The sequence below is a fragment of the Xyrauchen texanus genome, chromosome 20 (assembly GCF_025860055.1).
Source record: "Xyrauchen texanus isolate HMW12.3.18 chromosome 20, RBS_HiC_50CHRs, whole genome shotgun sequence".
Taxonomy (NCBI): domain Eukaryota; kingdom Metazoa; phylum Chordata; class Actinopteri; order Cypriniformes; family Catostomidae; genus Xyrauchen; species Xyrauchen texanus.
The window spans coordinates 43,121,673-43,136,122 of record NC_068295.1 but is presented as its reverse complement, the minus strand read 5'-3'; the positions used below and the strand labels follow the sequence as shown (position 1 = coordinate 43,136,122).

General features: G+C 47.1%; 1 protein-coding gene across 1 annotated transcript in view; it reads left to right on the top strand.

The window, feature by feature from the left end:
- The window catches only part of LOC127660596 (phospholipid phosphatase 4-like), a 173,453-nt gene that overhangs the window by 16,301 nt on the left and 142,702 nt on the right, over positions 1–14,450 (top strand). The window contains exon 2 of the mRNA XM_052150914.1: positions 820–910. Coding sequence (XP_052006874.1) covers positions 820–910 — 91 coding nt within the window. The remainder of the gene's footprint in view (positions 1–819; positions 911–14,450) is intronic.

Below are 14,450 nucleotides of genomic sequence, written 5' to 3'. Positions count from 1 at the left end.
AATTTAGAGAGAACATATGAGCGATGGTAGAGAGTTGTCTCACATGTGTATAGCTTCAAAACAGCCAGTTGCGGAAGCAGCTTCATGCAATGATCTGCTCTGGCAAACATAGATTCGGAGGAAGGACGGAGTAAAAGTAGCACTTAAAGTGGTAGCAGTCGATGCTGTGAAACGAATGAGCTGCTGTGGCAGCTTCTGTTGAGATGAGATGATTAAGATGGAAGAGCTGTTCTGATAAAGGCGAATGCTTTGCAGCAGAGTTGCAATCTAATGCAATCCGAGTCACTTGCATCGGTCTGTTGACAATGGGCAGGTTCGAATGCCGGAAACTCACAATGCTACGTAGAGGTAAGCAGCAGTTTATATACTCTTACTCTGGCTGTGTGATTGGTCAGATTAAATGAACTTCCCCCTCCCATTATTTATTAATAAAACACCCATTAAAGGAACCCTCCCAATATTTCGTATTCTGCACATGATTAAATGATGAAAGGGCTTGCAATAGGTGTCATCTGTTTTTTCCAGCAGGGATAGTTTTGCACTGATTTTTGGTAAATGGGGCCACAGTTGGCTTTAACAGCTTTTGGAGATGAAGGATTATATCTCTCAAATACTCATACCTGAATAGCCTTTTTGTTCATACCCAACACTATTCACAACAATGAAAACTGAAAGACAAATGTAAAATACTTTTGTAAGTCCCATTTTAATTGGAGTCTGAAAACCTTAGTGTGTTTTTTTTTTCATAATCATGACAGCTTTGTGTGTTATATGGTCAGGAAAGCTGCAGAGCGATATTGTACCCTTTTGTCTTTGCAGGCAATTTCATTCCTCACACCATTGGCTGTGATATTTGTGGTGAAGATTATACAGAGGACAGACAAAACAGAAATTAAAGAGGCTTGTTTAGGTGAGTACCCAAATCACAGCCCAAAGATCTAGGCAACAAATGTGTATATATATATATATATATATATATATATATATATATATATATATATATATATATATGATTATGTTTAATATGTTTAATACGGTATTGCACTATTATGGGTCTTTTTGTGCACTTACAACGCTCGTAATGCGGATATGCACATGAAATACATGTAAAAATTCAGCCAAAATACTCATCTTGGTGAGATATTCATGTAAACACAAAGATTGATGTCTAAAGCAGTGTTTCACAAAAAAAAAATCTGTCATGGCACGCTTTTTACGACTAAAAACTTCTACGTTCAATTTTTTTCCAATATTTTCTGTGGTGACCACGATACGTCTGGACACCTGCTGCAAGGGGACCCTGGTCCGCAGGAAGCAGAGGTCTGTCCAAGGGTTGAAAGTCTGACGGAAAGAAGGGATGATTTGCCGTGCTCTGAATCGGGGCGAGCTTGCTCTTTTCCCAATTTTTCCAATATTTTTCTGTGGTGACCACGATACGTCTGGACACCTGCTGCAAGGGGACCCTGGTCCACAGGAAGCAGAGGTCTGTCCAAGGGTTGAAAGTCTGACGGAAAGAAGGGGTGATTTGCCGTGTTCTGAATTTTCCCAGTTGACCTGAAGCCCTAGATACGCATAGTAACTCTCGAAAGTGAGCAGGATGAGCCAGTCATTGAGGTAGTTGAGTATGCTGATGCCCACTTCCCTTAGCCACCGCCACCTTTTTGGGTACGATGAAGTAAGGGCAGTAGAGACTCTTCTTTATCTCGGCTGGAGGGACGGGCTCTATTACGTCCTTGACAAGCAGAATCGTGATCTCTGCCCGTAAAGTGCTGGCTTTTTTGCCGTGTACAGAGGTGGAACGAATACCGCCAAAATGAGGCAAGAGCAGAGCAAAATGAGTCGCGTAGCCGAGTGGGATGGTCCTGGTCAACCATCGTGACGGGTTAGGTAGCGAATGCCGTGCGTCCAAACTCCGCGCTAGATGCACTAACGGGACGATCGCTTTTGACGTACCAGGTGGGGCTTCGCGGTGGGGGGGAGCAGGTAATAGCGGGTCGGGTGGCAGAAGAGCGTCCCGAAGCTTGGGTGCTGAGAAAAGACTCAAAGCACTTACCTCCCTCCGCATACCCGGCAGGGGGCGGGTAAGAGACTGAGGAAGAGGTCCTAGAGAGGAGTCATCGGAACTCGTCAGCGCTGGCCTGCCGGGGCTGAGCATTCATGGGTCTGGAGGCGAGAGAGCTGCGTCCGGGGAGCCGAGACTGTAGAGTTTTGGGGCCGGGGTGCTACTATGAGAACAGAGCACACCGGCTGGATGACTCAGGGTGTGAGGAAATCGACCTTTATTGAGAATGTGGGTGCCACAGCCCGAAGGCGGTGCGGAAAATGAAACAAGGATTCTCCTCCCAGCCCTCCACCGGGGGACTTGAGTGGTCTTGTTACCAGCTCCGAAGTGAATGTCATGTGCTTCTCTAGGAATATGGCCTTCACTGTTTTAAATTGCACAATTACAGCGAAATGAGAATACTTAAACTGAGTTTGTTAGTATTAGAGAAACGGAATATTGTGATCTGTCAGTGTCCTAAAAAAAGCGAACCATTATTCGATGCGATGTCAAAGTGGAGATGTGCAATAAAAATAATGATTAGAACAGAACATTTAGAATCCAAGATGGCGGCGCGGTAGCACGCAGCGGCCACTCCGGATCCACAATGGTGCTATTTTTGTTAAAAAAAGCCCGACTTTTGCAACACATGGACATCGGAGCAACCAGTGTTCGTGTCTACCATCGCCAGACACTACTCAAATATAAGACTCATGCAAAAACCAAGCTGCATGATGACCTGCAGGAGGCGCTACGCGTACTCGGCTTGCTGCGGAGACCAGGCCTCCAGCCCTCGGCGTCGCCTGATGCCGGTGGCCGGGGGAGAGGACGTCGTAAGCGGTGTGCGAGAAAGCGGTAGCGCGGAAAGAGGGCGGGGGTCCATGCTAGGCTAAAAACAAACCCTAGCCGGCCGGCTCTCCCGTCTATCCTGCTCTCAAATGTTTGCTCCCTGGACAATAAACTGGACTATATCCGACTCCAGCAGGCTACGCAGCGTGAGTTTAGAGACTGCTGCGTCTTTGTTTTCACGGAGACGTGGCTCAGCGACAGAGTTCCGGATGCTGCCATTCAGCTAGACGGGCTCGCCTCGTTTCGTGCCGACAGAAATACAGCTCTCTGCGGTAAGACTCGCGGTGGTGGCTTGTGTGTTTACATCAACACGGAATGGTGCAAGAACTCTATGCTAGTCTCTAGTTACTGTTCATCGCTGTTGGAGCTTGTGACTGTTAGATGCAGACCTTTTTATCTACCACGGGAATTCACCACTGTTTGCATAACCGGAGTTTACATTCCCCCAGCGCTAACGCTAAGGAAGCGCTCTGTGAACTGTATGGGGCTATGAGCGAACTGCAGAACGCTCACCCCGACGGACTGTTTATTGTCACCGGAGATTTCAACCATGCAAATCTCAAGACAGTGCTCCCTAAATTCCATCAGTATGTGGACTTTGCAACGAGAGGGGCGAACGCGCTTGATCTTGTTTACACAAACATCCCAGGCGCGTACCGGGCGGAGCCCCGCCCCCACCTCGGCTACTCAGACCACATCTCTGTTATGTTAATTCCAGCATACAGACCGCTCGTCAGATGCACAAAACCGCTTTAGAAGCAGGTGAAAACCTGGCCAGCAGGAGCCATCTCTGCTCTTCAGGACTGTTTTGAGTGTACTGACTGGCACATGTTCAGGGAGGCTGCAACATATGGCGATTCTACCAACTTGGAGGAATACACAGCATCAGTGACCAGCTACATCAGCAAGTGCATTGATGATGTCACTTTCTCCAAGACCATCACCACACGCTCCAACCAGAAGCCGTGGATGACTGCGGAGGTGCGCACGCTGCTGAGGTCCCGAGACTCCGCCTTCAGAGCAGGCGATAAGGCAGCCCTAAGAACAGCTAGGGCCAAACTGTCACGGGCAATCAGAGAGGCAAAGCGCGCACACGCCCAGAGAATCCACAGTCACTTCCAGGACAGCGGTGACACGTGGCGCATGTGGCAGGGCATCCAGGCCATCACCAACTACAGGACAACATCAGTTGCCTGTGACAAAGATGCCTCCCTTCCAGATGCGCTGAACGACTTCTACGCTCGGTTTGAAGTGCAGAACGACGTGATGGCGAGGAAGTCCACCCCTCCTCCCAACGACCAGGTGCTCTGTCTTACCACGGCAGATGTGAGGAAAACTCTACGTAGAGTCAACCCACGGAAGGCTGCTGGACCAGACAACATTCCTGGCAGAGTGCTCAGAGGATGTGCAGACCAGCTAGCAGATGTTCTTACCGACATCTTCAACATCTCTCTGAGCAGCGCCGTTGTTCCAACGTGCTTCAAGGCCACCACCATCATCCCCATGCCAAAGAAGTCTTCAGTGTCCTGCCTCAACGACTACCGTCCCGTCGCACTTACACCCATCATCATGAAGTGCTTCGAGAGGCTCGTCATGAGGCAGATTAAGACCCAGCTGCCCCCTCACTAGACCCACTGCAGTTTGCGTATCGTTCAAACCGTTCAACGGACGATGCCATCACCACAACCCTCCATCTGGCCCTCACCCACCTAGACAATAAGGACTCATACGTTCGAATGCTGTTCATAGATTTCAGCTCAGCATTCAACACAATCATTCCCCAGCACCTGATTGGAAAGCTGAACCTGCTGGGCCTGGACACCTCCCTCTGCAACTGGATCCTGGACTTCCTGACTGGGAGACCTCAGTCAGTCCGGATCGGGAACAGCATCTCCTCCACCACCACACTGAGCACTGGGGCCCCCCAGGGCTGTGTGCTCAGTCCACTGCTGTTCACTCTGCTGACTCACGACTGTGCAGCAATGCACAGCTCGAATCACATCATCAAGTTCGCCGATGACACGACCGTGGTGGGTCTCATCAGCAAGAACAACGAGTCAGCATACAGAGAGGAGGTGCAGCGGCTGACGAACTGGTGTAGAGCCAACAACCTGTCCCTGAATGTCAACAAAACAAAAGAGATGGTTGTTGACTTTAGGAGAGCACAAGGTGAACACACTCCGCTGAACATCGACGGCTCCTCTGTGGAGATCATCAAGAGCACCAAATTCCTTGGTGTTCACCTGGCGGAGAACCTCACCTGGTCCCTCAACACCAGCTCTATCACCAAGAAAGCCCAGCAGCGTCTCTACTTTCTTCGAAGGCTGAGGAAAGCACATCTCCCAACCCCCATCCTCACTACATTCTATAGAGGGACTATTGAGAGCATCCTGAGCAGCTGCATCACTGCCTGGTTTGGGACTTGCACCGTTTCGGACCGCAAAGCCCTGCAGAGGATAGTGAGGACAGCTGAGAAGATCATTGGGGTCTCTCTTCCCTCCATCAAAGACATTTACAAAAAACACTGTATCCGCAAAGCAACCAGCATTGTGGACGACCCGTCACACCCCTCACACAAACTCTTTACCCTCCTCCCGTCTGGCAAGAGGTACCGAAGCATTCGGGCCCTCACGGCCAGACTGTGTACAGCTTCTTCCCCCAAGCCATCAGACTTCTCAATACTCAGAGACTGGTTTGACACACACGTGTCCTGAGTTGCACTTTAATAACTGTCACTTTATAACTGTCTGCTACCTCAATAACTGCTATGTGCATAGAACATTATCTCATAGTATGTTATGTTTACATTTTTAGAAACTGTCATCTTTTTGCACTACTGAGTACTGGTCGGCGCTGCACTGTCTATTGTCCTGTTCATTGTCAGTAATTTGTTGTACTGTCCTGTACTTTTTGCACATGTTTGCACGTGCACTTTATATAGGTATATATAGGTAGTTTATATAGGTATTTTATTTCGTTGTGTAGTCTCATGTGGTCCTATGTTGGTCCTTTGTTGTTTTTATGTAGTACCATGGTCCTGGAGGAACGTTGTCTCGTTTCGCTGTGTACTGTACTAACTGTATATGGTTGAAACGACAATAAAAACCACTTGACTTGACTTGAATCAGTTTGTGACATGAATCGACTTCAGCTTTGTGTGGACTATGCATCACCACAAGCTATCTTTTCTTCAATTTAAACATGTTAGGAAAACAAATGAAGTGTCCTAATAGGCTGTAATGAGCATTCCGAGAAGACTGTTTAAACAGGTGACAGGCACTCAGAATAGAAACATATGATAATGGGTAATTTGTAGAAGAGCTTTCACAATTTGCTAATTTTAAAGTCATTCCTTTTTTACATCTTAATTTGAATGAAGCATTCAGAAAAACATAGTTCATCATAATGTAGAACAATATTAGGATACAAACAACTAGTAAAAGTGTCAATTAATTGAGAATGAAAAATAACAAAAATTTCAGGTCAAACTGTATAATTCAAGGCACATATTTTGTGTTTGTTCATACATTTCAGATGAACAATTTTTTATTGATTTGCATAAATGAACATCGTAAAACAAAACATATATACACAGAATCAATCTTAACCCCCACTATTATCCCTCCCCCTCCCAATCCCCAAACCCACCCAGACCCAGAAAACATCACAGTGGTCTCAAATTATATAGACACATACACAGGTACAAACATTTTTAAAACAAATATAATAATCACATATCCATAAATGACATATATGACATGTTGTACCTCCCCATTCTTCTAAATGACTCTTCCTCAAAAGGCCACCACTCTTCTCATCTCCGTGCACTACTCCTGAAAAGAGGGTCCTCAAGCCGACCTCCAGCCCCTTAAAATGATCTGCCTGGCAATCATGACACTGGTTAAGACCCAACTCTTTATCTGTCTACTTTCAATGTCGAGGACCACCCCATCACCCAATATACAGAGTCTGGGGCAAAATGCTATCCAAATGTGCCTTATACATCACACACCAGACTCTGAACCTTTAACCAAAACTTCTGTATTTTAACACACCCGCAAAAGACATGGGTTATGTTTCTGTCCTCTGGTGGGTGTCTTTAATTCCAACCATATACAATTTATAGGTTGTCCAATAGAACCTATGTAAAATAGAACCTATGTATAAGGTGCACTCTTGCATCTCTAGATGCAGGTTTGAAGTTTTTTAGATTCCTAGACCACTCTCCCTCCTTCAAATCCAAGTTTAAATGTTTCTCCCATAATCTCTTGAAAGTAGTTGAGGCTCAACCACTAATGCATAGTTTGGGGTTTAGCCATAAGCTCGAGAAAACATTTAAATAAATATCCAAATTAAACGAAAGAAAGGCTTTGCAATATGAAAAATAGGGGCAGGAACTTCCTGTTCAATACAGAACCAGGGAGAGGCTCTTTCCGGTGGAAGCGACCAATCAGGCAAATGTCTGAGACCGAACGCTGAATAATAAAACAAAACCTTGGTTAGGCCAAGTCCACCTTTGCCTATGCGGTTTATTAAAATGTAATCTGGGGTGCTTACCATTCCAAATGAAAGACTTCGCTACGCTATCAAATTGCTTGTAATAAGACAGGGGGACATCTAGGGGGAGTGACTGTAGGGAGTTTAATTTTAATATCACATCCCAGTCATCGATAAATGTAATGAAGCCCACCTGTCCACATTGCTCGAAAACCTTTTTATTAAATGGTCAAAATTAACACTAACTAAATCACACAAATTTGCTGGGAATAAAATACCCAAATACTTAATGCCCTGTTTGGGCCAATGGAAGGCACCCGGCTGGAAGGCCGTTACTGGACAGTACCCTGTAAGAGCCAAAACTTTGGATATAGACCAATTGACTTTGTATGCTGAGAACTTGGAAAAGGAATCGATAATTCTGTGGAGGCAAGGCATAGATCTAGTAGGGTCAGACACAAATAATAAAATATAATCTGTGTAAAGCAGAAATTTATGCGCCACACCTCCAGTCATCACCCCTGGAAAATCATACTCCCTTCTTATCGTGGCAGCAATGGTTCCAGGTCAAGACAGAACAATAATGGGGAAAGAGGGCAACCCTGCCGAGAATAAAATAATCTGAAATTAATCCATTTGTTTGTACTGCTGCTACAGGGTGTCTATAAAGTAACTTAATCCCTCCAATAAATGTACTCCCGGTCCAAAATTTTAAAAAGATAATCCCATTCTACCATATCAAATGCCTTTTCGGCATCAAGTGAGATGGCAGAGACCGGAGTCTGATCATATGCCACTGACCATATTGATGAAACGCCTAATGTTATCAGAAGAGCTGCGACCCAAAATAAACCCCACCTGATCTATATGTATAAGAGATGTCATAACTTTATTAATCGGTTAGCCAGAATTTTCAGAATCTATTTGGATCAGGGAAAATGGATGATAACTCTTACACTTGCTTGGATCTTTGTCCTTTTTAAAAATCAGACTGATCCAGGCTTGTGTCATGGTTGGTGGAAGCTTTCCATTCTTTAATGATTCCATATAAACTTCTAACAAAAGTGGAGCCTGTTCTGTAACATAAGATCTATAATATTCAGCAATAAAACCACCTGGCCCTGGATCCTTGCCTGTAGGTAGGGCCTTAATTACCTCATTAAGTTCCTTAAAAATGATCTCAGAATCAAGATAATTTTTTTGCTTAGTCATCAGTTTAAGGAGTTCGTCTAGGTTGTGTACGTAACCTCCGTTCCCCGATGGAGGGAATGAGACATTGTGTCGGAGAAGTGACACTAGGGGTCTCTCTTGAGCGGCGATATATGCCTCTGTTCTATGAAAACAGGCCATTGAGAAGTTGGCAGACGGTATTTGCATATCCCGGCCCAGACATACGGGTAATTAAGTGGGGAAAATACGGGAGTTCATTCAGGATTTTTCTGAGGAGCCGGAAATGGTCCGGCCACAACAGTGGCTCTGCTCAGCGACGTGGCGGGGAAGACACAACGTCTCGTTACCTCCATCGGGGAACGGAGGTTACATACATAACCTAGACGTTCCACTTCTGTCGCTCTCTCCATGTTGTGTCGGAGAAGCGACACTAGGGGTCTCACTTCAATCATGCCGTGTACTTGAACTGCTGATACAGGAGCGGGCAGGTATTCTTAAGTGCAAACGCGACCAGCTGTATCAGGCTGCACGTACCCTTCCCCAATGCCCCATTAAAGTCATCAGAATCCTTATGGTTACCCTAGTGAGGGGAACAAGGTGATGCTTGCCAACCTGGGAACGGGCCAAGCCTGGCTGGGCCTCTTTTCTCTCTATTTTTCCCGCATAGAGCACTTACGGCCGGGGCCCTTACATGCATTAAGGGAAGGGGGCCTTACCCCGTTTCCTATTCTTTCAGGGGGAGAAGACCCTGCGGAGACCACACCTACCCTGCAGGGAGGTAAAGGTGACGAATACATCACATGGCCGCTTAGGTCCTATGTGGGAAAGTTGGTGCAGCCTCGTATAGGGTGGAATGCTACAGCACGGCGACTGAGGCAGCTGGAACTGCCTAAGGGAGACACGGGAGTCCGCTTGTGAGGGGACAGTACCGCGGAAATTACACACAGGGGGAGCCGAACAGGAGGCCTTAACCTGTGGAGCACCTATTCCAGTCCAGGGTAGATTGAGTACCCGTAGTGGCTTGGGTCGGCGAGTTCCTCCGCTGAACTGCAGACCCATGAGGGCTAGGGAGGAATCAATCAGGGATCCGAGAGATGGGGTCTCCTGGGAACAAAGGCTCTCTATTTTACCTCGGTTGAGGGAAAGGGCGCTAGGCGCAAGTGATTCACCCGGCCAGTTCGTCTGTGTTACCGAGTTCTACAGGCTCGGACCTGAGAAAACACGGGACGATACTGACTCAACTCGGAGATTGTAGAATCTCGCGAAAGTGTTAGGTGTTGCCCACCCTGCTGCTCTGCAGATGTCTGCTAGGGAGGTGCCCCTGGCCAGTGCCCACGAGGACACAACACTTCTGGTTGAGTGCGCTCGAACCCGTGTGGGGGGGTGGGGGGGCATGGCCTGGGTGTGATAAGCCAATTAAATGGCATCGACAACCAAGTGGGCGAGCCTCTGTTTGGAGACAGAGTTCCCTTTCTGCTGTCCCCCGAAGCAGACAAAGAGCTTCTCAGAACATCTAGCTTGCAGGTTCACTACCTGATCTCTGAAGGGTGTGGTAGGAACCTTGGGCACATAGCCCGGTCGCGGTCTTAGGATCACATATGTGTCTGCCGGACCGAACTCCAGGCAAGTGTTGCTGACAGAGAATGCTTGCAGGTCCCCGACCCTCTTAATGGAGGCGAGCGCGATCAACAGGGCCATTTTGTGAGAGAGGGCCGAAGGGGGCTAGCGGCTCGAAGGCTCGAAGGGGGGTCTCCGGAGGCCCTTGAGGACCACCGAGAGATCCCAGGAGGGGAACAGGCTTGGCCGGGAGGGAGTTAGCTTCCGGGCGCCTTTCAGGAACCTGATATTTCAGGACCTCTCCCAGATCAGCTGGACCGACTGGGGGTGGAGCCTCCACTCCCCACTGGGCAAGCGTTGTCATGACAGCGCATCTGCTATCACATTGAGGTTGCCGGGGATATGAGTGGTATGCAGTGACTTGAGTCGAGGGAGGAGACGACGACGGGCGAGTTGTGACATGTGGTGGGAGCGTATTCCGCCTTGGTGATTTATGTAGGCCACCACTGAGGTGCTGTCTGACCTGACTAGGACATGTTTGTCTCAAATTTTTGCCAACAACTCTAGGCAGTTGATGTACCAGTGCAGCGGGGCCCCGTTCCAACGGCCCACGGCTGTGTGCCCGCTGCATATGGCGCCCCAACCCGATTTGGGTGATTCTCACACAGTGCGTGCCGCGGCGCCATGCTCGTCTCGGGACTCGAGTCTGAAGCCAGTGCTGAAGTGGTCTCATATGCATCAACCCCAGCGGCGCGGCCGCCACTGAGTATGCCATATGCCCCAGGAGCCTTTGGAAACGTTATAAAGGGACCATCAAATCAAATCACTTTATTGTCACACTACCATGTACACAAGTGCAACAGTAGGTGAAATTCTTGTGTGCAGTTCCAAGCAACATAGCAGTCATGACAGTGACGAGACATATACCAGTTACAATAAACAACATACACAACACAATTTACATATCAAATGTACACATACTTACACAACACGATAATTATATACAATACACACAATATAGAATACACAATATACAATACAATAAGTAAGGAGTATATGAAATATATATATATATATATATATATATATATATATATATATATATATATATGAAGTAGTATATTGAGGAGAATATGCTGACAGTCCAGTGTGAGATTATAGATTAATAAAGTGCAGTGCTAATTATTGATCCTGATAGATCAAGTGTTCAACAGTCTGATTGCTTGGGGGAAAAAGCTATCATGTAGTCGGCTGGTGCGGGTCCTGATGCTGCGATACCGCCTGCCTGATGGTAGCAGTAAGAACAGACCATGACTCGGGTGGCTGGAGTCTCTGATGATCCTCCGAGCTTTTTTCACACACCGTCTGGTATATATGTCCTGGAGGGAGGGAAGCTCACCTCCGATGATGTTCCTGGCAGTTCGCACCAACCTTTGCAGGGCTTTGCAGTTGTGCGCGGTGCTATTGCCGTACCAGGCGGTGATGCAGCCAGTCAGGATGCTCTCTACAGTGCTGGTGTAGAACCGTGTGAGGATGTGGTGGTTCATTCCAAACTTCCTCAGCCATCTCAGGAAGAAGAGGCACTGGTGAGCCTTCTTCACAATGGCCTCAGTGTGGACGGACCTTGTGAGTTCCTCAGTAATGTGGACACCGAGGAACTTGAAGCTGCTGACTCTCTCCACCGGTGCTCCATTGATGGGGCTGTGTTCTCCGTCTTTCTTCCTGAAGTCCACAACAAGCTCCTTGGTTTTACTGACGTTGAGGGAGAGGTTGTGCTCTTGACACCAGCGTGTGCACCTCCTCTCTGTAGGCTCTTTCATCATTGTCGTGATCAGACCTACCACCGTCGTATCGTCAGCAAACTTAATGATGGTGTAAAAAGTGCTCCCCTTTGGCTCATGGACTCTCCCAGCTACCCGTTATTCAGCGAGAAATGGACTATTCCAAAACTGTCCACTGGAGGTTTTGCGAAGTGACAGGGAGAGAGTTCGACGGGTGATAAATGGAAAGGAGATCGGCTGAATATTGTATATAGTTTGTAGAGTGAAATATAGTGTATTAGCCCAAATCGGAGGAGTTTATCGATTGTGCGTGTGCGTGCATTACACTGTAAGTAATCACATAATTGTTGAACATTCTCAGCGGAGCTAATCCGCCTGTATCCCTGTTTACATTTAAGGTTGTTTACTTAATTTTATTCTACTGCTGTGACACTGCTACAATTCCATGTATATTTATGTCATTTGTTGTTAGTAATAGTTATATTCATTCCTTATTATCACCGAGGCACGGTTGTACCTCAGATCGTGCGCATGCGCTCATAGTTGTTTACATCTCGGTTCGACCGCACATGCATCAGTAGCCATGCTCGCGTGCACAGCTCGTGCACAGTGTTAGCGCAAACACATCCATCCCCACCTTTTCAAGTATATCATCATCATAGAGATTGTATTGTGTTATATTTCACTACTATTCGTCAGTATTTTACCAAAGAAGCTTTATTGATGTTGTTTATGGTTTATATATGTTTATATCTGTATTTTGTATTAACAGAACCACACATCTATGCATCTTCAATAAACCAACGATTTGGAACATAACCTGAGTGAGACATCGTTGTTCTAACCGGACAAACTGCAGCCTTCGGCCAACCTGAACTAGCAATTAGAGTGAATAGTTGAAAGATTTTTCATGGTCCTTCGAGCCGGATGTTGAATCACTACAGAGATGTCTCAACCTGAGAGGAAAGAGCCTGTCGTGCACCCACGAAGACAGATCAACCCACCGACTCATTTAGTGGATTACGAGCTTGGTGAGCCATTGCCACATTGACAGCCACTCCCAGAATTCAGTCATAGCAGAGTTCAGTCACCAAGTATGATAGGACAGACTCGATCGACTTCTCCTGTCAGTCAAGAGTTAGATCATGCTAAGTGGACACTGAGAGATGAATGGCAAAGTGAAAGATCTGATGGGCGGGGAGAAGAGGAAGTAGAGCTTACAGCTATGCTGCAGGTGATGAAACGTTAGAATGCAGACTTGCGGTTACAAACCAGCCAGCTTCCAGATGTTATTTCAGCATTACAGGAGATGCGACAACAGAATGCCATGTTACATCAGGAACTTCAAAGTCTTAAGGCGGAAGGGGGAGCCCCCTCCAGGCCAGTGACTTTACCAGTGCTATCTCCAGGTCCCTTTTCTTCAGTGGTGAGCCCTGAGACTCCAAAACGGTTCCGTCCTACTCCAGCCCCACGGACAAACCCCCCAACACCGCTTACGGCCATGAGAGAACCGTGCTCAGTTACAATGGATGAGCGACTTGGATTAGCTGAGGATTTCAGAAACATGGATATTTCCTCCTCAATACATGTAAGAGCACCACCACAAGTGCGTTACAGTGACTTACCTCAACCCAAGTACTCTCGTTCCTCCCAACACATTCCAGCTCATCAGCCAGAGTTCGAAACCACAACATATGAGCGTGTGCTACCTCCGCATTCAGGCCACAGACAGGCGTATTATCAGTCTTCATCAATGCAGGAGAAAATGTACCGAGGCCCTGCTCCAACCATTCCCTTCCTAACCTCCCCTGATTCTAGAGAGTTCTCTCTATTGAGAATAGCATTGGAGAACATTTTGCCTGAGGATGCAACAGAGCGATTCAAGTATCAGATCCTCACGGACCATCTTAAGTTGGAGGAAGCCCTACTTGTGGCAGACTCATACAGTAACTCAAGCTTTCCCTTCGCAAACACAATGATAGCCCTCAATAAAATGTATGGCCAGCCACATCAGCTAGCCTTACAATGCATTGCAGAACTGATGGATGGACCAAACATTCGCAGTGGAGATGTGAAAACGTTTCGCATGTTCGGACTCCAGTGCGTTCCCTGGTCAGTATGTTGGAACAGTTGGGTCAGAAAGGTAATGTCAAGTTGGAGTGTGGATCACATGTGTCCAGTTCCAAGAGGTACAAACATCCTCTTCATGTCACTATCCCCACATAATTGGACTTTGCGGACTGGCTTGAGTACGAGCTACAAGTTCAGGATGACCACACTGACTGTAACAGTCAGACTAGAGTTACGACAGTGTCGAGGAGGGAGTTGAGGGGAGACTTTAGGCAGCCCCGCAAACCCACTACCATCCTCCTTGGTACAGAGAAACCGAAGGCCAGCCCAGCATCACCATTTTATCCACCCAAACCAACTGCTGCTAGGAGAGAAGGGGTGAATGTTTACTGTCCATACTGCGACAATAACAGACATTTCCTGAGTGGCTGTGAGAACTTTGTTACTCAACAAAGAGCAGAAGGTGAATTGGATTAAAGGCCAAA